Source organism: Branchiostoma lanceolatum, chromosome 17 (assembly GCF_035083965.1).
Source record: "Branchiostoma lanceolatum isolate klBraLanc5 chromosome 17, klBraLanc5.hap2, whole genome shotgun sequence".
Lineage (NCBI taxonomy): Eukaryota > Metazoa > Chordata > Leptocardii > Amphioxiformes > Branchiostomatidae > Branchiostoma > Branchiostoma lanceolatum.
This window is the reverse complement of record NC_089738.1, coordinates 9,693,206-9,712,755: the sequence shown is the minus strand read 5'-3', so window position 1 is coordinate 9,712,755 and position 19,550 is coordinate 9,693,206. Positions and strand designations below refer to the sequence as shown.

Genomic DNA, 19,550 nt, shown 5'->3' with positions numbered 1-19,550 from the left:
TAGGAAATAAGCCCGCCCACAAAAAAAACGTCCCTCTGTCTGAATACTAGTAGTACGTGAGGGGCATTTTCAGACTACTAGTCTTAGCTGTTGCGTAACTTTAGACCTTGGGACCATTGTCATTGGATGGAACTCTAATGACGTCACGTGCGCATCAGACGAGTGGTCAGACCACTCTGTTCACAAGACATAAACACTCAAAACAGGGGCGTTTACCCCATTCCTTACGCCCAGCTGGTTCGGTCGACAGTTCACTGAGAGAACTCGTGAGTAGACTGTACATAATTTTGTATTTTTTTGTTATTCTAGTTCTAGTTCTTGATATCAGAACAGAACGAGACCTTTGGGGGTCGAATCAAAGCCAGTCTTGTTAAAGGTGTAGAAAAATACACGGGACAAATACAGGAAATGTTGTCTCTACTTGCAAAAATTGGATTGGTTGTCTGCGCTGATGCGTTAAAAATCTTGTCACGTATCGTTTGTCATTTTAGACAGGCTTGGTCTCAAATTCTCATTTTGCTTTGACAAGCACTGTCACGGTGTCCTAGATAGCTTTCCCTATCTAGGAGCAAAAACACATATTTTTATCATCTTGACAGTGATATTGTACACCCCTCCCCTTCAACAAACTTCAGTATTGTCTAGCCCTAGGCAGAATGTGTTTTCTTGCCAAGAAACTGACTGTGAGGGGAGATTCGTTATATATCCTTTGAGTGCATTGGTGGACGGTCATGCCATGTGTTATGTCATGCCATGTGTCAAAGAAACTATTTACTTTGTTGTGTTCTCGTTAAGAATGGTGTACCTAACTATGATGTTGAGCAAATCCAGTGGTTTCTTCGGGAATCCCAAATGGTGATAGATTTACCAGCTTTGGAATATTCACGTAGACATGCAGTGCACCAGAATGCCGCCGGTCGTCATGGCTAACATGCACCTTACAAGCTAAACAACGTCATGAAAATGCATTTTAAAACAGTGGACTTCTTTACGCAGTGAAAACCCTAGCGGACAATGGAGGAACTACAGAAATATAAGGCTGTGTTTGACCAGTTTGACACGAGTGGAGACAAGAAGATCGGTAAGGACGAGCTAAAAGCAGCCATGGCACAAATGGGGCATCATCCTAGCGACGAGGTCATAGACGTAAGTAAACCCACTTATGAATATGCATATTGTCATATTCCACAATAAAAAAACCTTCTTCCACAATAGCTGTTCTTTATCCTTCTGAATATTAAACTGAACTTATCGCTGATGTTGTTTAAAGTTTACTTTAAGCAAACAGAAATGAACAAATATATATTGATGACGACTCACTCAACTTGAGTCAACTTATATCAGCGCCGCCAGCAAGATTGAAACATCAATTGAGGGTCTTATTTAGCTTTCTTAGAACGTACATCATAACTCCCCCTCCTTAGGTATTTCTGGACACAGATAAAGTAATCTAAATCGTATGATTCATTGAGATGCAAAACGTCCAGTTTGGAAAATAAACTCCTGAGTTAAACACATTATCTTACTATTGGTTGTTGTTGTTTAGGCCACAGCAAGTAAATTTTATGGATGACATCCTCCGCAGACTCCAAAATTAATGAGATAGGGCGAAATAAAAACAAGGCAGGCCAAAAAAAACAAGATTCCTATATTTTCAAATTTTGAGATCATAAGTCTTGTTAAACAAGAATTGAGGCGACGAAATATGATATCATGACCAACAGGTCTTTTATTCCTGTATTCAACCAATGAGGTTTCATATATGATATAAAACCGCCTTGATTTAATGTAAACATGTCCTTGTAGATATGTACATGTATACATCTCAATAGACTAACTACAACAAATGCAGAAAAGAGCTTGTTGTACCATCATCTGAAGCAAGTACACTGGGAATTCATATGCGATGAAACACCTTGTGTATACAGCTCAATTAACTAGACCCCCCCCCCCATTATCTATATAATGTCCTTGCTAGAACAAATGCAGAAAACAGCTTGTTATTATACCATCATGGGCAGGAACTACACTGGGTATTCATATGCAATGAAACACCTTAGACTGTCAACATTAAACTGTTCTTGAAGATGTGTATACAGCTCAATTAACTAGAACAAACGCAGAAAACAGCTTGTCATACCATCATGGGCAGGAACTACACTGGGTACTCATATGCAATGAAACACCTTAGACTGTCAACGTTTACGACATATTTGCCAATTTTTGACATGTTGACCACCGTCGGAGGGCAATGAAATTTCTTGTTTTTTATTTCGAAATCAGGCGAAAATTAATGAGCGCGCTGATGTCATCCATAAAAATTACTTGCTGTGGCCTTACAAGAAGGATTCGACTGCAATAATACCAATTAATTTCTTTATTTCTTTATTGGAGTTCATCACAATGTGAAAGGGAGGGCAAAACAGATGCCTAAGCACTTTTACAAGTTACCCTCCCATACACTAGAGACATCAACTGTTACAACAACTGAAATTAGCATACAAATGTACAAAACACATTGTATACATCATACATCACACATCACACACTATATACATCATTGGCATACATGATATATTACAAAAATCATAATCTAAATATCAAAGTCCAAATATCATAACTTTATTCTAGAGTCAATAACATTTGTTGCTATAGATATCATATCATTATTATATTTTTCGTCATCGTTGCCCCTCCAGATGGCGTTCGAAGAACTGGACAAGGATCAGTCGGGATTCCTTAACTTCCCAGAGTTCATGGAGTTCTGTCAGATGCAGCCCCCTCCAGACAACGGCGCTGGGTTCCGCCAGGCGTTCCAAGAGTTGGACACGGTATAGGAGATTTTTTTTTTTGCTGAAAGAGCAACCTAGTAAACATTTCAAGTTAAACTTAGCAGTTAATGGCATTTAAAAGCATCAGTAGACCGCAACTCACAAATAAATGTATACAGACGGGAACCCAGAATTTAAGCATCATTTGACCACAAATCATAGATACAGACCGATGTTAAATGGCCTTGCGCCTTGTACAGAAACAACTTACCGTATGGTTGTATGGTAGAATGTAACATTTCTGGTCATTGAATGCATTTAGACATTCACATTCAAGAAAGTGGCATATTATTGAAAACAGTTCATAACATATTTCAAATACTGTAATGTTCTCATCTAAAACTTTAAGGGATTTCTGGATCAAAGTTGAACTAATTTTCTAACTCATACAAGAAAAGTGAACTTACCCAAATTTTCGACTGATCAATTCCAGTTTTTTCAAAGGAATGAGCAATCCACTACTTCTGTGACGTCACTGTATGTAAATAGGACACTTGACTCGGTGATCAGTGGTTCATAAGTTGCAGAACGTGTATGGCGCCCTCCGTCTCTGTTGATAAATGGTCGTAAAGCCCTTTCAATGATAAGTTTCAATGATGATTTTAAGTTGAAGGTCCCATTTCTTTCCACGCAGGATGGGAGTGGCTACATCGGCGTCGACGAGCTACGAGAGATTTTCAAGAGAACCGGCACCAAGATCTCGGAGCCCATGCTGCAGAAGGTGGCAGCTAAGCTAGGAGGAGAGGACGGTCGTATCAGCTTCGAGGAGTTCGTATCCATGATGCAGCCGCCTCAGTGAGTCAAGGATATATAGCGCATCGGCTTTTTAGCGAATGCCCACAAACGCCCACTCTGGCGAAGTCCGCGCTGCACGAATCTAATTTTTTTTGCTCGAAATATGTTCAGGTTGTGCTCCCATTAATTAATCCTGAGTTTCAAGTCAATCCATCGATCCGAAGTTGAATAAAGCGAACGTGAAGATTCTTACCTGGCTTTTTAGCGAATGCCCAGCAAAGAAGGCTTTTTAGCGAATGCCCACTATATCAGCCAAAATATCGGCCATCGTGACACGGGCGCTAAATCTAACACCATAAACATGTTCAACAAGTTGTCCCCTGAATGTGTACCCAGTTTCCGTGCTTTACACGCCTGTAAAGTCACTTTATTTTACGAAATACATGGCGTGGGAATCCACGACCCCGGACGTAAAAATCCAATATGGCGGCTCATTTGCATATTTGGGACAGGTTACCAGCGGCCTCCACCCCGTATACGCGCCGCGGGCTGCGCCGTGTATTTCGTAAAATAAAGTGACTTTACAGGCATGTACAGCACGGAAACTAAGTACACATTCAGGGGACAACTTGTTGAACATGTTTATGGTGTTAGATTTAGCGCCCGTGTCACGATGGCCGATATTTTGGCTGATATAGTGGGCATTCGCTAAAAAGCCTTTTTTTGCTGGGCATTCGCTAAAAAGCCAGGTAAGAATCTTCAAGTTCGCTTTATTTAACTTCGGATCAATGGATTGACTTGAAACTCAGGATTAATTAATGGGAGCACAACCTGAACATATTCCGAGCAAAAAAAATTAGATTCGTGCAGCGCGGACTTCGCCAGAGTGGGCGTTTGTGGGCATTCGCTAAAAAGCCTGTCCCGATATATAGCCTTGATCATCAGACATTAGAGAGGCTGTGCAAATACACGGCACACGAAGGAAATGGCTTCTTGGTAAGACTAGACTGATGTCTGATGAACGTGATTAAAATGATTTCATTCTGACACGAAATATATCAAGTCTGCTGATCTGATACTGCAGTAAAATGATACAGTAAAATGATGCTTTTAATCGACTGTATTAAATACGATTCAGATGGAGAACAAACACAAAACTCACAGTAACACCTCGATTTTGTAACATACATGTACTGTATGAACAATAAAGCTGTCATGTGTTATCTCATTTGCCTTGTTTGTACGTTTGATTGCTTGATGTTTGTTAAATACAATGATAAAACCTTAATTATTCAAAGGTCCCTAGGTCAAAAATGATTTGGGGGTTAGATAAAACTAGACACAAATATTTCATTGTTAGGAGAGTACCATAGCTAGTGGCAGTGGGCCATATAGAAATACACAGAGACAGGAGAACTTAATGTTTTTTTACAAAGATCTAGATCTAGATTTGATTTCTTCTCCATAGTTGAGTTACATGATCTAGTGAAGCTTCTGTAGGACAAAATCTTTGACGTTCTTTTGCCAATCGTTTAACCTAACCCACCGACACTGCACCCAAATCTTACACGTCAGTGACTTTGGCGTGTCTAACTACTTTTAACCTCTGGTCTTTTCACACACTGGCTGGGACTGTGTTGTCTGTGTTGTCTATCAACATATCCTGATTGGATCTGTACTCTGTTTAAGTCTCTTCAAATTCACATGATATTTACGTGATATTACAAGGTACGTCCTCAACATAGTTATCGGTTGACAAATAATAGATTCTTAACTTTTAGGAATTGGAAATGGTCGAGTGCACTTAACCTTTTAATGTTCACTTTGTCAAAATAGAAATCATATTCGACGGAACTACGTGCTTAACAGGGAAATGGCTTATTCTCTTGATAAACTCATAAATGAGAGATAGTTTATTCTGATACTCAATGAATCATAACATGTATAGATAGCACACCTTCGGTTTGTGACGTCAGTCATACACAGTCAAAACACACTTAAATTTTGACGGATATGACGTAGACCCCTGTGCACATGTGACGTAATCAGTTTGATGGTATCAGCGCGCGGGAAAGTGTAAATTATTCTATTTCTGCGGAACGATTCATCATAATGATATCAAGCAAGAAAATAAAAACATATACTTGAAAGTTTCAAACGCCACGTTATAATGTTTAAAAGATTATCTCAGGTACTTCTGATACATATTTTTCTGCTGATTTTCTTGAAGTTTAAAGTCATTTAGGATGTAGATGGATATTTATCTGGCCACTCCCAGGTTTAACCGTTCAACATGTCGGACAATAACTACGTCATAGCCACGTGATTGAAAATAACCTATCAATAGATTTCTACCTACAAGCTTTAGGCTTAGCTGAATACTATGGCGGCTAGTGACCAGCTGTCTAACATACTTGGCGGAAGTGAAGAACTGCAGATAACCAAAGATGAACTCAAGGCTACTTTCAAGGAGATGGGGCACAATCTTTCTGACGATAAGATTGAGGTAGGAAATTATCATTTGACAAAATATAAGAATATAGCATTGGTGTTGATTTGCTGTATAGCTCCATAATCTTGTACCCTTGTTGTTGTAGAAACAGAGGGTAAAAAAAGAGATTTTTTTTCTCTTTCATAGGAAGCCATGAACGTGTTAGACAAGGACAACACTGGAACCATAAATTTCTCCGAGTTTATGGAGTTTTGTGAAACGCATCTTCCAAGTGAACAAGGAGGAGATGGGAACAAAACGGTACGTCTTGGAAAATGTGTATCTTTTTCTTTATTTACTTCTTAGTTATCCTGTGGAGAAGATGAGAAGAATGTACTGATTATTATTCATATCATATGCAACATGGACAAGTTTTGAAGGTCAAGTCTATATCACGTGAAGTGTCACGTGATGCGTTCTGATGATCACGTGATGACCTGTTAGCTATCACGTGACTGACATCAGCGCTCTGCAAACAGAATGTTTTTTACGGTCTGTCAGAGGGTTAACATTGAAGGATACCCGTGACCATGTATGGACTTCCCCTGTATGTTATCTTTGGCCAGACACCAAACATTCCTTGTAAATGAGGGGACCTACTTACCCCTAGAGTCTGGACATTTTCCAAAAACCCAGAAACGACTTATCCAATGTTAAAGAGGCTCACATGGCGTCTTCATAGATTTAACGTTGCTTACTACCTTATAAATCTACTGCTTTATGTATGAATACTATGTGCTGCCGGTATAGATCTTGACAGGCACGTTTTTTAAGATACTAAACCCTTTGTCTAAAACCTTGTAGTTGTAGTTGTAGTTGTACAACAACAAACATGTGGAAGTGTAGAAAATATTCTAAGCCGATGTAGCAATTTTCAGTTTTTTAACATAATCGTTTTTTGCGTGTTATGTACCATATACAAACCAATTTACCAACAACATCGAGGTTATCTATATCTGTAAAACTCATAACTTTTGATTTTTGGCGACACTGTCTGCCAACAAGTCAAACCAGACATCACGCGTAACGTTCCATGGGGTGATGATAATCTATGTGCTAAAGGTTACTACACCACACCCATCCTGTCTTAGTCTTGGCAGAACGCTTTGCAGCAGGGGAAAAATGTACAAGTCAATGAAAAGATAACGTGTAGTTGAACACATACGGATTTGTTACGCCCTCTCCTATGTATCGTACCATTAAGATTTTAAGTGTGCAATCAGTAGTTAATTTTTTCAGGTGAAAAAAGTTGAGCCTAGAGTTTATAGTTAGTATTATTTGTTCATTTGTGACTGTACTAGTTTTGTTATGAAGTTTGACACAAACTGTATTTGTCAACGTACATAATGCTGAAGACTATTTCTAAGTTATCAAAACGCAGGAATTCATGGCAAGACATAAGGGAACTTTGACAGTCTTTAGAGTCCAACAAAACTCTAGTACAAAATTGTGGTCTTGTTTTTTACTCTACGGCAAAAATAATCTCTTGTTAGTTAAACAAAATAGCATGCTTCCCGTTCGACACCCACAAAAACGCCCACTTTCTGGGTTTTAAGTGTGCCGATGACTAACAGAGGAATCATGTGACATTTGCTCGCAAATGAGGGTCACTTTAAGTATCATCTGGAACTGGTTTTGCCAGTTATCTTAAGACTGCATCGTGTGGCAGACAGGTCGTCACAACTTAGCTCCACAAAAACAGACGGTAAGTGCACTAAATGCTCCCAAAACACTTTGCTTTTCATATAAGGACATGTTGGATGCTCTAGTGAATCGAAGTGGCGGCGAAGTTAGTGGACTGACGAAGTTCTTTGAGACATTTTGTCTCAGCGCGGTGGACCTTGTGAATTGTGTGCTTGTCCTTATTCATTGGTTGTGGATCCACTTTTTAGACTGATAGGTTGAATTGAAACGGATTTATAAGAACTATAAGAACTGTGTTAGCAACATACAAGACAAAACGCCAGTCTTTCTTCCGCGCGCGAGCTACGAATAGTGTGTAGGGTGATCTTCCCGTTTTCATGTGGATAAGTCATAAGTAGGTGGAGGTCAAATTTCCATTGGTATATTTTAAAACCTTTCTAGCTTATTTGGTTGTAAACCTGTCTCAAAAAAGATAGTTGTCTTCGCTTAACCACCATTTCTAGTCCAAGTGAATTTGAAACAGGGAAATATAGGTCATTGTGTGGCCATTAAAAAATCTTAGCTTAAAAAGTGAGTCAATCTTGGCAACGTCCCAAAAGATGGCTACCTCGGTTTAACCAGTCAAATTTGCCACGCCCAGCACAAGGGAGCGTTCATTTAATTCCATTCACAGTACAAAATTGTCTAACACGATTGTGATAACAACTTTTAATCGCTTGTAATACGGCTTGCACCGTAAAATGCAACAGTATAATTGCAGATTGTCTGCCGGTTAGTTTGGATGATAAGCATATTGTTGAATTTTTAGGAATACCTCTCCCCCCCCCCCACTCTCCTCGTGTCAGAACATCGTAATTCTTCTGATGTTGCCCAGCCAGAATTATTCTTAAATTGGCCAGTCATTCCACACTGTTTGCGATTTTACTGTAAGGTTGTACAGTGCTCCCGGCCCTTAGGCGGTGAAACCATTAGAATCGGCAGAAGCGTGCATCATTAAATTACTCTAAGTCTACCGCCTTTACGCTTTAAGGCATACTGCGGTCAGTGACTGCACTCGTGCGCTGCGCTGGCGAGTTGTCTGCGTCTTTTGCACATCAGAATTGATAAGATATGATCTATGATATTTGTGACTCATACAACCAATACATTCTTCCCATATTAGGACATGCTAGTAATTGTTGATGATATGTATGTATTGTTGAGATTTTACTACTTATTACTAATATACTCTCAATGAAATTACACGTTTCATCATTTACGATCTTACAGTGACAGCATTGAAGGGTCAATAATAATAATGGTTTTTATTGGTCAGAAATTACCCGCAATAGCAGCCTATTAGCGCTGAATTGATGCAGGGTATTACAGGTTACACACAATACACAATATCTTATCCACACTTGCGTTTTGTGGAACTGTCGCAAGGGTCTGGGCGGCTGCCGTTCGGCGCCACAAGGTGACCTCAATACGACCTTCCCCAACCGAAGTCAGGTACCCATTTACACCTGGGTGAAGTGAAGAAAGTCGTGTAAAGTGCCTTTCCCAAGGGCACAAGATCGGTGACATGACAGGATTCGAACTCGGGACCTCTTGGTTCTGAGTCGAACGCTCTGCCGTTGCGCCACACGACCCCACAATAGCTATAAACAGGGCTAGGGACTGTTTGAAAATGTGTGGCAGGAATACGCTACAAACGGATATTCATGCAACAAGTAGAAATGACACAAAGAATCATCCGTTTTCCGATATCTTTCTGGAAAAATTTACGGCATTTACTTCCTCATTTTGCAGCTACTTTGTAATTGTATGATTAACAGTATGGTTGAAACATTTTCTATATTCAAGAAAAAGATGAAAATCGATCCGCACGTGGGTGTCATAGAAATATGATACAAAGAAACACGAAGTGCATTTAGGTAATCTTGATTCGATTATATACGGATGACATTACCTGGAAACCCCAAGACTGATGTGAGCGTGCGAATTAAAAAAAGTTTGTATGATTAACAATACGGATGAAACTTTTTTTCCTTGGAAACCGACGAAAATTGATGCACGCGGGTATATCATTCATAAAACTGAATCAGTATGGGCTTACCTAAACATTGAATACTTTGTCTTGCAGGGGAATCCAGACAATATGGGAGATTTGCAGGAACAGTTGAGGACAGTCTTCGACAACTTCGACACCAGCGGTGACGGCACTATCAGCAAGGCCGAGCTGGGCAAAGCCATTTCTCAATCCGGGAAGACCCCACCGGACCCGAAGATGATAGACGTAAGTAGTAAGCTCATACTTTGGACAACCTCTGTTATTTGAGTCGAGAAGACAATCAACTGGTATGATTTATAATTGATGAGAAACACTCTTAATACGTCAGTCATAAAGGTTAAAATCATTTGGCGAAGGTATGAGGTCGTGGCACTCTAGTTTGTTAGGGTGGCATATCATTATGCTGGTTAGCTCAATGCATATTTATTTGTATCTTCATTTGATTATCGGCTATATTACTCCGAAGATGGTCGTGTGGATTTCGTCTTCATAAATCATATCACTTATTTGTATAGTTGTATATATCATCACTCATCATGTTGTGAAATGTTGGATTTTTTATGCAGGCTCTTTTCAAAGGCATTGACAAGGACGGTAAGGGGTCTCTCGACTTCAACGAGTTTGTGGAGTTCATTTTGTCGCTGCCACCCCCCACGGATGCCTTGAGGGCGGCTTTCCTGGAGATGGATACGGTAAGTTAAAGCTTAAGACCTTCCGCGCCACTTGGCGGCGCCTATCTCCGATTCACAGACCCTGGGCCACACAACTCTGTTCAAATATCTACAGCAGGGGGCTAGTCCGCTGATAGTGATGTCTTTGTTTAACTTCCATAAAATGCAGAGAAAGCATTAAGCAGTATGTACCATTTCTAAAGTCTAGGCCATTCCACGGGTTGGGCCACACAAAAAGATCTTATAAGATGTTACAAGCCTATGATATGGTGTTAAATTCCATGATGAATTGGTTGTAATAATATTGCGCAAATTCACATTGACTCAGCGACTTAGCTTCAGAGTTTAAACATCCAGTATGGACGGCAATGCCTACGACATAGTCACGTGAGTGTCAACAATCCATACTGCCCCTATTTTACCTTGATCCAGGTAAGATTACGCAGTAAACAAAAAAATACTCGAGCAACTCGATACAATTTGGAAACGGTTAGACGTTTCAGATAGGACTCCACTTGGTCAGAAAGAGGACGAGATTTGCATATCGCTAGGTTTAAACACACACAAAAACCCTAATGTTGTTGGGTTTTCTCATTATAGGATGGAAGTGGGTACCTGGGGAAAGACGAGCTGAAGGTCCTACTGAAAAAGGCGGGCGTGGAACAAATTTCAGACGCACAACTGGAGCAGATCTGCAATGACGTCGGCGGGGAGGATGGTCGTGTGTCGTTTGAAGAGTTCTGCTCTTACTTTCCTCAGTGAGCCAGTATCGTGGCCTTCGCCTTAACCAATAGTGCAGCATTAAAAAGCAGCTGATATATCACTCTCCAAGCAGATGTTGGGATGGACGTTTGTAACGTTTTCTAGCAGCCAGGCTTCCCTGGAAGTGGTTGTCAGTAAGACCAAGCTGTCAGTACGTTAACATCTTCCGACCAAACTTCTGCTTGGAAGATACTGATTCGTACTCTCCAAGCAGAGGTTGGTGGGGAAGATGTTGACCTTTTTATCATATGCCCAGTTTTCTTTCCGCTCTCTCCACCAACCTCTGCCCCAAGTCGGAGGCTCAAAGACTATTAACAGCTAGTGAGGAGAGCCGACAAAAAAACGGGGCATATGATAAAAATGTCACAATCTTCCCCGCCAATCTCTGCTTGGAGAGTAACTGATTCGTAACATTCTTGCAACTTTATGGATCAATTTTAGTCACTGGTTAATCTATACGTACATATTTCTTTTATCCTTTACCAGAGAATTTTGAGGCTATCCTAGTCTATATCATTCAACTGTTGTATGCTTCTGTTGTAAACGGTGGCCATGAGATACTGAAAATAAAGGTGATTAAAAAACACTGCTGTGCTTCTATTAGATTTGATTCAAACTTTCATTGAGAAATTGTTCAAACATTATATGCCTACCTACCTACCTACTCGTAGGTAGGTAGGTACCTTTATTAAATACCTTACATACACACTGACATACACACACGCACATAGATACTCAACTTATACAGCCTTAGGTGCACAGTTTTAGGCAATACTTAGAACCCCACCCATCCCTATATATAACCTGAAATATACACAATTCCTTTATAAAAACAGCATACTGACTACTTCCATAATTTACTAAAAAGCAAGTCATTTAACACCAATAGGCATCTTGCCTAATAGATACAAACCGTGTTCACATTGTACTATCTATTCGGCTCATTACTTTGTAGTGATCCTTTAAGATGATCCCTGATTCTTTCTAACGTCTTTGAAGACGTCCTTTGTATTTGGTCACCGTATCCAGATGGTTCCACATATTCCTAGCTGTATCTCGAGGGCTTCGTTCATGGGATCTACAATGTCGGAAGGAGCGAGAGCAACAAACCGCCGAACGGAACCCCACAAATATGTTCTTGCATAGTGCCTAGATGAAGTGGCCTGGGTGCCATCCTGCTACTACCGGGGCCCCGGTAGTGATAGCATGGCATCCAAGCTATGGATGTAATTTCAGATCAAAAAGAATGATTTGAAGGGTGCAGTACTAAGCTAAATCCACAGGTGGCTCTGCTGAGCAGAAAAAAAAATGAGTGCATACAATGTCATGTTTAGGGTTCAAAATGAACACCTGGTACATTCCACATATTGGTCACAGATGCAAGCAGCTGGAATCTAATTTCTGACCGAATAGGTGGAAAGAATATATTCTCCAAGCAGAGGTTTCAATCGGGGGGCGTTAAAAATCCCGGACACTCCTCCTAGCTCCCCCCCCCCGATCGAAACCTCTGCTAGTAGACTAGACAGAGTATAATTGGGCAGAGAAGAAGTTAAGAGACACAACAGAGAGTGACGATTTGAAAGAGGAAATAGACTGCTTAATGGTAAGGTCTGACATCTTGGGTTTTGACCAATGACGTCAACGAATTAGCATAACTGATTTAACATCTAACCATGAAAGTTACACTATCATATAGGAAGTGGGAGTAATGTTATGGTTCATGAATCATAACATTACTACCTCTTCCCATATGCTAATGTAACTTTCATGGTTAGATGTTCAATCAATTATGGGCCGATGACTAACGGAGGAAATCATGTGACATTTGCTCGCAAATGACAGTCCTTTTAAGGTATCAGCTGGAACTTTGCCTTTAAGCTGTAACGGTGCTTTGCCAGTTACCCTGACCCATTTGAGACTGCACCAAGTAGCAGGCAGGTCGTCACAACTTCACAGAAACAGACGGTAAGGGCACGACATGCTACAAAATACACCTTTTTTTTTAGGTAAGGATATTTTGACTGTGTTAGACGAGAAGTGGAGGTGAAGTTAGTGGACTAACGCAGTTATTCGAAACATTTTGCCTAAGTATATGAACGTTGGTCCTTGTGACTTGTGTATGTGTTCTTATTCATTGGTTGTGGAACGACTTTCTGCGAAAAGGTCTCGGATTCAGGAATATCCGAGCGGGGATATTTCTGCACTTGTAACAGATACAAACGGATCCGAGTGTGATACGGAAAATATCCGAGTGATTGGAATCCAGGGAGCACTTTGTCCTCCATGGACCCCAAATAATCCATTATTCCATGGGATTTTTCCGCGGATACAGAGTCATTTTGGAAGGAGTATTTTCATATATTTGGGCCATGACTGAATCTCAAAGAACCCTCAAATGAGATTTTCTATCGTAGTTTTTGATTAGGCGAATCGAAAAGGGTAACGGCAATATTAGCAACATGCACCTATCAAGACAAAACGTTGTCCGCCTTTATTACCATTCCTAGTCCCTGTATATTTGGCACGGAGCTATATATGTATAAAGGTCACTGTGTGGGCATCAAGAAGTGAGTCGATCTTGGCAACGTCCCCAAAAATTGGTATCCCAGGCTTACCAGTCAAATTTGCCACGCCCAGCGCAAGGGAAATACTGTAAATGCATTGAGGTTCGCGTGGTTTCTATTTCACGGTAAGAGTAAATTGAAGCGTTCGTGGTGGTTTTAAGTTTACAGCTGTGCTATAGTCACATACTGCTACGCGAACATTTCTGCATTAACAGTACCCATTACAATTCACAGTGCAAAATTGTCTCGTACGATTGTGATAACTACTTATATTCCTTTGTAATTCGACTTTTTACAATGCGAAATGCAAGCAATACACAACAGTATATCAATCTGCCGGTTAGTTTGGTTAAATATATTGCTAAATTTGTAGGTATACTCTCTCTCTCTCTCTCTCTCTCTCTCTGTCTCTCTCTCTCTCTCTCTCTCTCTCTCACTCTCTCACTCTCTCACTCTCTCACTCTCTCTCTCTCTCTCTCTCTCTCTCTCTCTCTCTCTCTCTCTCTCTCTTCTGTGGTCTCTCCTTCTCTCTCTTTCCAACATGTTTAGTATGTTTTGACTATCAGACCAATAGTATATGGAACAGGCCTTTAGCACACAAAAATGACCCAAGGGCGATAGGACAGATGTCAGAGCCTTGGCTGTACATTACTTGTCGCCTTTGTCTCTCAAAACCGCCTTAATTAGAATGGGCCGAAGGGTACATTCAATTTTTCTAGGTCTGCTGCCTTTTATGCTTTGAAGCATTCTGCGGTCAGTGACTGCATTAGTCTGGTACCCTAGCGAGTTGTCTGCGTCTTTTGCATACCAGGATTGATAAGATAGGACCTATGCCAGTTGTACCATACTTTACATACATGTGTGACTCATAGAACCAAAATGCTCGGCCTCCCATATACTGCAATGCTTTGACAGACGCTCACCAGCCTTTGCTAAGCCACAGCCTTTGCTAAACCTTTAATCCATTGTCTCGTACAAGTTGTAGGAGAATCCAGACAACATGGGAGATTCGGAGGAACAGTTGAGGAAAGTCTTTCAGACCTTTGACACTAGCGGTGACGGCACCATCAGTAAGTCCGAGCTGGGCAAAGCCATTGCTCAATGCGAGAAGACTCCACCGGATCAGAAATTGATTGACGTAAGTAGCAACTTCACAAACATAAGATTTGAAGTACATGTAACGTTACTGCTATATGGCTGATATCGTGGAAAAGCATCAAACTGCAGGGTAGCTAAACTTAAAATTGAGAGGTCTACTATACTTTGCTTAATATACCCCAAAGTCAACTCCTCACTTGTTTCACATAAGCCCACCATAGTTCAGGGCTCTTCCGCCATTTGTAACTTGGGCCGTTCTGACGGCTACTCCCATGATGATTGAATTAATCAATCTTTTTTCTATACAGGCGCTCTTTAACGCCATTGACAAGGACGGCAAGGGCTCTATCGACTTCAACGAGTTTGTGGAGTTCATTTTGTCGCTGCCACCCCCGGTGGATGCCCTGAAGAAGGCTTTCCAAGAGATGGATACGGTAAGCTAAGGGGCACCAAAAAATCCTTTAAGAAGTTATACCTTAACTAGAGTTCACCAAATGATTTTAAGTACATGTATTATTATTGTTTTTCATTCATCATGCAAATAAGGTCATCATTTACATGAATAATATCAGCTGACCATCATCTCCACCCAAATAGCAGAAGTTATCTTAACAAAGGCTATTCTAGCATTTTCTGATCATATGCAAATAATTAAGGCCCTCATTTTCATAATCTATATTCAACCATGTTCACCTTCACAAAACTGCGAAATGCCACAGGTTTGAAATGCCAATGATTTACCAATATGGAATTATAGTATTTTCCCATTGATTATGCAAATTATGTCTTCACTTGCATAACTTTTATCCTTCAATGTCCCTCTATTTGTTACTTAAAGATGGTACATTTTTTGATAGTCCTATCATGGATTGCAGTGGGTCTATAAAATTTCCTCATTAACGATACAAATTAGATTCTTATTTGCATAACCACCATTTCATTATATCAAGCATCACTTAAGCTATCCACATACCAGGACTTGATTTTAACACACACACAAACACACAAACCCTAATGTTGTTGCTTTCCTCATTATAGGATGGAAGTGGGTACCTGGAAAAAGGTGAGCTGAAGAAACTCCTAGAAAAGGCGGGTGCGACTAAAGTTTCAGACCAACAAATGGAGCAGATCTGTAAGGAAATCGGTGGGGAGGATGGCAAGGTGGCCTTTGAGGAGTTCTGCCGTTGCATGGCTCAGGCCTGAGCCAGTATTATATGGCCTTCACCTTAATCAATATTGCAGCAGACAGCAGAAAGTAGATGATATTTATGAATCAATCTCCAAGTAGATATTGGGAGGGAAGATTGTAACGGAAAGGCATCTCTGATGGTTGTCAGGGAAACCAAATTGTCAGAATACGTTAATATCGTCCAACCAAACTTCTGCTTGGAAGATACTGATATCGTTACACTTCTTGCAAATCAATCCATTTCAGTGTACCAGTTAAACTTACAAGAATTGAGACTATATCCTAGTGTAGCATTCATTCAACTGTTTCTAGCAAAGCAATTTTGATAAGGTGGCCATGAGATGCCGAAAATAAAGGTGATTCAAAAATACTGCTGTGCTACTGTCTCATTTGATAGGATTCAACCCTCATTGAGCTAATTCAAACATTATATACCTTCATCCCATTCATATATATGTCACCCCCCCCACACACATACATACATACACATACTCATTACACACACCTAATACATACACGCACAATCATACACACACATTCATTAACACACTTAAAACAATAGTTTAGTCCCTTCTGGGTTATTATTAAGTGATCAGCTGTTTCTAAAACTATATTCATGATAAAAAACAAACATACATTGGACGGTAAGAAATTCACATGTAACAAATAATGTGTAAAACTAAAATATATATTCAGACAAAATATGACACCTCCAAGTTATACAGCTTTAAATGTACAGTTTTAAGCTACCTAGGGCACCCCATTCCCTCATAGGTTTAACCTGCAATATATACAATTCCATTTAAAGAAGCACACTGACTGGCTACCTCTACAATCTAATTAACAGCAAGTCATATTGTTACACCGATACTACTAGTACCTTATTCTTGCTTATAGTTATAGAAAACCATGTTCACACTGTACTATCTATTTGGCTCACTACTTTGTAGTGATTCTTGAAGAAGGTCCCTAATTCTTTCTAACGTCTCTGAAGATGCTCTCTGTGATTGGTCGCCGTATTCTGACGGTTCCACGCAATCCTGGAGGGCTTCGTCCAGCCGATCTCCAATGTCCGCAGGAGGAGAGCGTAACAAACCGCCGAATGAAAGGCCGCCGTACCCCAGGAAGATCTTCTTGCATATTGCCTGGAGATAGAGAGGTGTGATTACACATCAAAAAGAATGATATATTAAATGTACAGGTGGCTTTGCTGAGCAGGAAAAAGAGCACATTACATGGCATGGCATACTGTGGGGGGTAGGGTAAATGAAGTCTTGAAGTTTTAACAAGTGTGGGCTGAGTGTATCACCAGGAGAGCTTGCATATAGCCTCAATGAAGAAGTGTGATTTCAGATAGAATAGAATGATTTGATGGGTGCAGCAATAAACTAATTCCACAGGTGGCTCTGCTGAGCAGGAAAAAATGAGTGCATACACAAAATAAACCCCATACATTCCATAGATAAGTAACAGTTGTAAATAGCTAGAATGTTATTTCCGAGAAGACAGGTGGAAAAATATAGCTGAGCAGAAAGGCAGTTGCGAAATAAAACAGCTAAGAATGCAAGTCTAGCCATAACATGACTAGTACCCTCTCTTCCCATCTGCTTGGAGAGTAGGACTAAACATTCCTTATGTTAATGTAGTATATACTAGTACAGTACTTCTTTAAAATACTTTAAATGCTAGTATTAGCCTTCAAATGAGATATATCTAAAAATGAAGCAGTTGAGTGTACAATTTGTGATTAAATGAATGATTACGTCATGAACTCACCTGCAAATTGTTGTTATTCCTGTGCATGGAACATTTCTTCCGTCTTAAGTCACACTTAGACGTGCAGTCGAAAAAATCGCAGTCCTGGTTTTTTGTACAGTTTTCCTGTTTCAGAATTCCCCGCATCTTGGTCTCGAAGAACGCCATGTCTACGTCTATGGCCTGTATGGTCAGGTCCGCTGACACGCCATAGTTGTCCTGTTTTACATCACACAGATGAAGAGGTTCAGTATGGAAAGTGTTCAAGTCTTCTAAGAACGTTAGGAAGCTAAGCGCGACCTTAGCACGCTTGTCCCAGTCTGTTGCTGATGTAATTTCTCTGCCTGTTTTGAAGTTGAACAACCCTGGACTGAGTGTGTCTCCAGGAGGGGTATACTCCATGACGTAAAAGTGTCCGCAAGATCCGTATATCTTCGGAAAATGCTTGTTTCCTTGAAAATACTGCATCATAAGGTATTCGTCTTGCTGTACCAGAGCCCATAGGCTCTCCATAGTCACTACATTCATTGTCTTGCCACTTTTCCATGGCCACATTTTTTTGACAGTTTCTACCACTGTGATATCTGGCGTATCCACCTCAAATATTGTCTGTAGCTGATTTTTAACCATCATTAGAAAAGTCGCCGTATCTGGTTGTGAAGTGACCATTTTGCCTGCATCGTTCATGAATCCGGACACGATTGAATTGTACTCTTGTAGACGGTCGTATTTTGACTTCAGTATGACTTTGTGCGTGTTCCACTCGGCAAGCATGACCTTTTTCCCCTTCTTGTAGTTGAGGCATTGTTTGTATATGATTGAATGTGTGGTGCACAAATCTGGGCATAGGTTTCCTGTAACCTTGTTCCTGGTGTATTTTTCACACTACAGAAATCAATAATATATACAAAAAATAAATCCTTCAAAAAGTGGCAGTTAACCGTTCATACATTTCTGACTTATAATACTAGTAATATTCTATTACTAGTAATAATCTACCATTCCCCAGTGGAATGCCCTGTCTGGCACGGTTGTGACGGCTCCAACCGTTGAGTCGTTCCGGCTACTTTGCCCCTGATGGGGCTATACTAGTATTGGGGTAACAACATGTAGATGTGGATGTAGAATATAATCTTTCATGTTACTAAACTATTATACTTAGATCACGGACATCATTGCACTAGACTAGAGATTCAAAATCGATCCAGTACATTGTTGACAAACTGCGTGTCTCAACTATATACTGTTATTCTTCATTTGTTAACTGCAAATTCATAATTTTACGTCAGATTCATCCTAAAACTTAAGTTTAATCCGGAATGATATGAACAACATGTAAACACTGTATTAACAACAGTGCCCCCCTCCCCCTTCCAAATTATGGTAAAGTCGTTATATTTTCTTTAGGTACGGATCTGAATATAGCACCATACCAGTTTCCTGAGTGTAGCTCTGGACTCCTGATCTGTACATCGGTGTGCTTTCACCTTCCTCCCTACAAATAGAACTGCGAGAAGGAGAAGAATCAAAAGTCCTCCGAGAACTATCTTGCAAAGTCGCTTCCGGGTTCTCCGCGCCATATCATGTCCTGGGCGAGTAGTGGCCAGTTCTAATGCCAACGGAGCAAGTTTTGGGGCACGAAAATTGTCAACGATAGACCTAGCAGGCAAACGGAACGTTAAGCTGCATACAGAAAACTTCAAAACGTTTCTTTACATCGTGAAACGGTACGAGAGAACCAAAACTTCCAACCAAAC

The 19,550-nt window shown here is 40.3% G+C and overlaps 4 protein-coding genes across 6 annotated transcripts; 3 read left to right on the top strand and 1 right to left on the bottom strand.

Moving 5' to 3' along the window:
- The first annotated feature begins 132 nt into the window (after positions 1 to 132).
- On the top strand, positions 133 to 4,794 carry LOC136423477 (uncharacterized). Of its 3 annotated transcripts, none has more exons than XM_066411634.1 (4): positions 133 to 266; positions 997 to 1,146; positions 2,700 to 2,831; positions 3,466 to 4,794. In XM_066411634.1, the coding sequence occupies exons 2-4, from the start codon at positions 1,015 to 1,017 to the stop codon at positions 3,628 to 3,630; spliced, it is 429 nt and encodes a 142-aa protein (XP_066267731.1). In that variant the 5' UTR covers positions 133 to 266; positions 997 to 1,014; the 3' UTR covers positions 3,631 to 4,794. The 3 variants fall into 3 exon arrangements, with proteins under 3 accessions (XP_066267731.1, XP_066267732.1, XP_066267733.1); XM_066411635.1 differs by having other exon boundaries at positions 163 to 277; XM_066411636.1 differs by having other exon boundaries at positions 164 to 266; positions 980 to 1,146.
- Positions 4,795 to 5,186: 392 nt separating this feature from the next.
- Positions 5,187 to 11,773, top strand: LOC136423474 (calmodulin-A-like). The gene is made up of 6 exons (XM_066411630.1): positions 5,187 to 5,294; positions 5,929 to 6,072; positions 6,205 to 6,318; positions 9,827 to 9,979; positions 10,321 to 10,446; positions 11,026 to 11,773. The coding sequence occupies exons 2-6, from the start codon at positions 5,950 to 5,952 to the stop codon at positions 11,185 to 11,187; spliced, it is 678 nt and encodes a 225-aa protein (XP_066267727.1). The 5' UTR covers positions 5,187 to 5,294; positions 5,929 to 5,949; the 3' UTR covers positions 11,188 to 11,773.
- Positions 11,774 to 13,051: 1,278 nt separating this feature from the next.
- LOC136423478 (uncharacterized) lies at positions 13,052 to 16,408 on the top strand. The gene is made up of 4 exons (XM_066411637.1): positions 13,052 to 13,152; positions 14,737 to 14,889; positions 15,158 to 15,283; positions 15,888 to 16,408. Exons 2-4 carry the CDS (start codon positions 14,752 to 14,754, stop codon positions 16,050 to 16,052), a joined length of 429 nt encoding a protein of 142 aa, XP_066267734.1. The 5' UTR covers positions 13,052 to 13,152; positions 14,737 to 14,751; the 3' UTR covers positions 16,053 to 16,408.
- A 192-nt stretch (positions 16,409 to 16,600) lies between these two features.
- LOC136423473 (divergent protein kinase domain 1C-like) lies at positions 16,601 to 19,543 on the bottom strand. Its single transcript, XM_066411629.1, has 3 exons — positions 19,227 to 19,543; positions 17,815 to 18,678; positions 16,601 to 17,183 (listed from the first exon to the last, which is right to left on the bottom strand). Exons 1-3 carry the CDS (start codon positions 19,371 to 19,373, stop codon positions 16,962 to 16,964), a joined length of 1,233 nt encoding a protein of 410 aa, XP_066267726.1. The 5' UTR covers positions 19,374 to 19,543; the 3' UTR covers positions 16,601 to 16,961.
- Positions 19,544 to 19,550: the final 7 nt, after the last annotated feature.

Bases quoted from the DNA above. Each gene is read 5' to 3' on its own strand.
- LOC136423474 (XM_066411630.1), top strand. From the start codon at position 5,950: ATGGCGGCTAGTGACCAGCTGTCTAACATACTTGGCGGAAGTGAAGAA. The intron at 6,073-6,204 runs GTAGGAAATTAT...TCTCTTTCATAG, and splicing joins TTTCTGACGATAAGATTGAG to GAAGCCATGAACGTGTTAGA. The intron at 10,447-11,025 runs GTAAGTTAAAGC...TTCTCATTATAG, and splicing joins CTTTCCTGGAGATGGATACG to GATGGAAGTGGGTACCTGGG.
- LOC136423473 (XM_066411629.1), bottom strand. From the start codon at position 19,373: ATGGCGCGGAGAACCCGGAAGCGACTTTGCAAGATAGTTCTCGGAGGA. The intron at 18,679-19,226 runs GTATGGTGCTAT...TGATTTCTGTAG, and splicing joins GAGCTACACTCAGGAAACTG to TGTGAAAAATACACCAGGAA. The intron at 17,184-17,814 runs GTGAGTTCATGA...CTCTATCTCCAG, and splicing joins GGAATAACAACAATTTGCAG to GCAATATGCAAGAAGATCTT.
- LOC136423477 (XM_066411634.1), top strand. From the start codon at position 1,015: ATGGAGGAACTACAGAAATATAAGGCTGTGTTTGACCAGTTTGACACG. The intron at 1,147-2,699 runs GTAAGTAAACCC...TTGCCCCTCCAG, and splicing joins CTAGCGACGAGGTCATAGAC to ATGGCGTTCGAAGAACTGGA. The intron at 2,832-3,465 runs GTATAGGAGATT...CTTTCCACGCAG, and splicing joins CGTTCCAAGAGTTGGACACG to GATGGGAGTGGCTACATCGG.
- LOC136423478 (XM_066411637.1), top strand. From the start codon at position 14,752: ATGGGAGATTCGGAGGAACAGTTGAGGAAAGTCTTTCAGACCTTTGAC. The intron at 14,890-15,157 runs GTAAGTAGCAAC...TTTTCTATACAG, and splicing joins CGGATCAGAAATTGATTGAC to GCGCTCTTTAACGCCATTGA. The intron at 15,284-15,887 runs GTAAGCTAAGGG...TCCTCATTATAG, and splicing joins CTTTCCAAGAGATGGATACG to GATGGAAGTGGGTACCTGGA.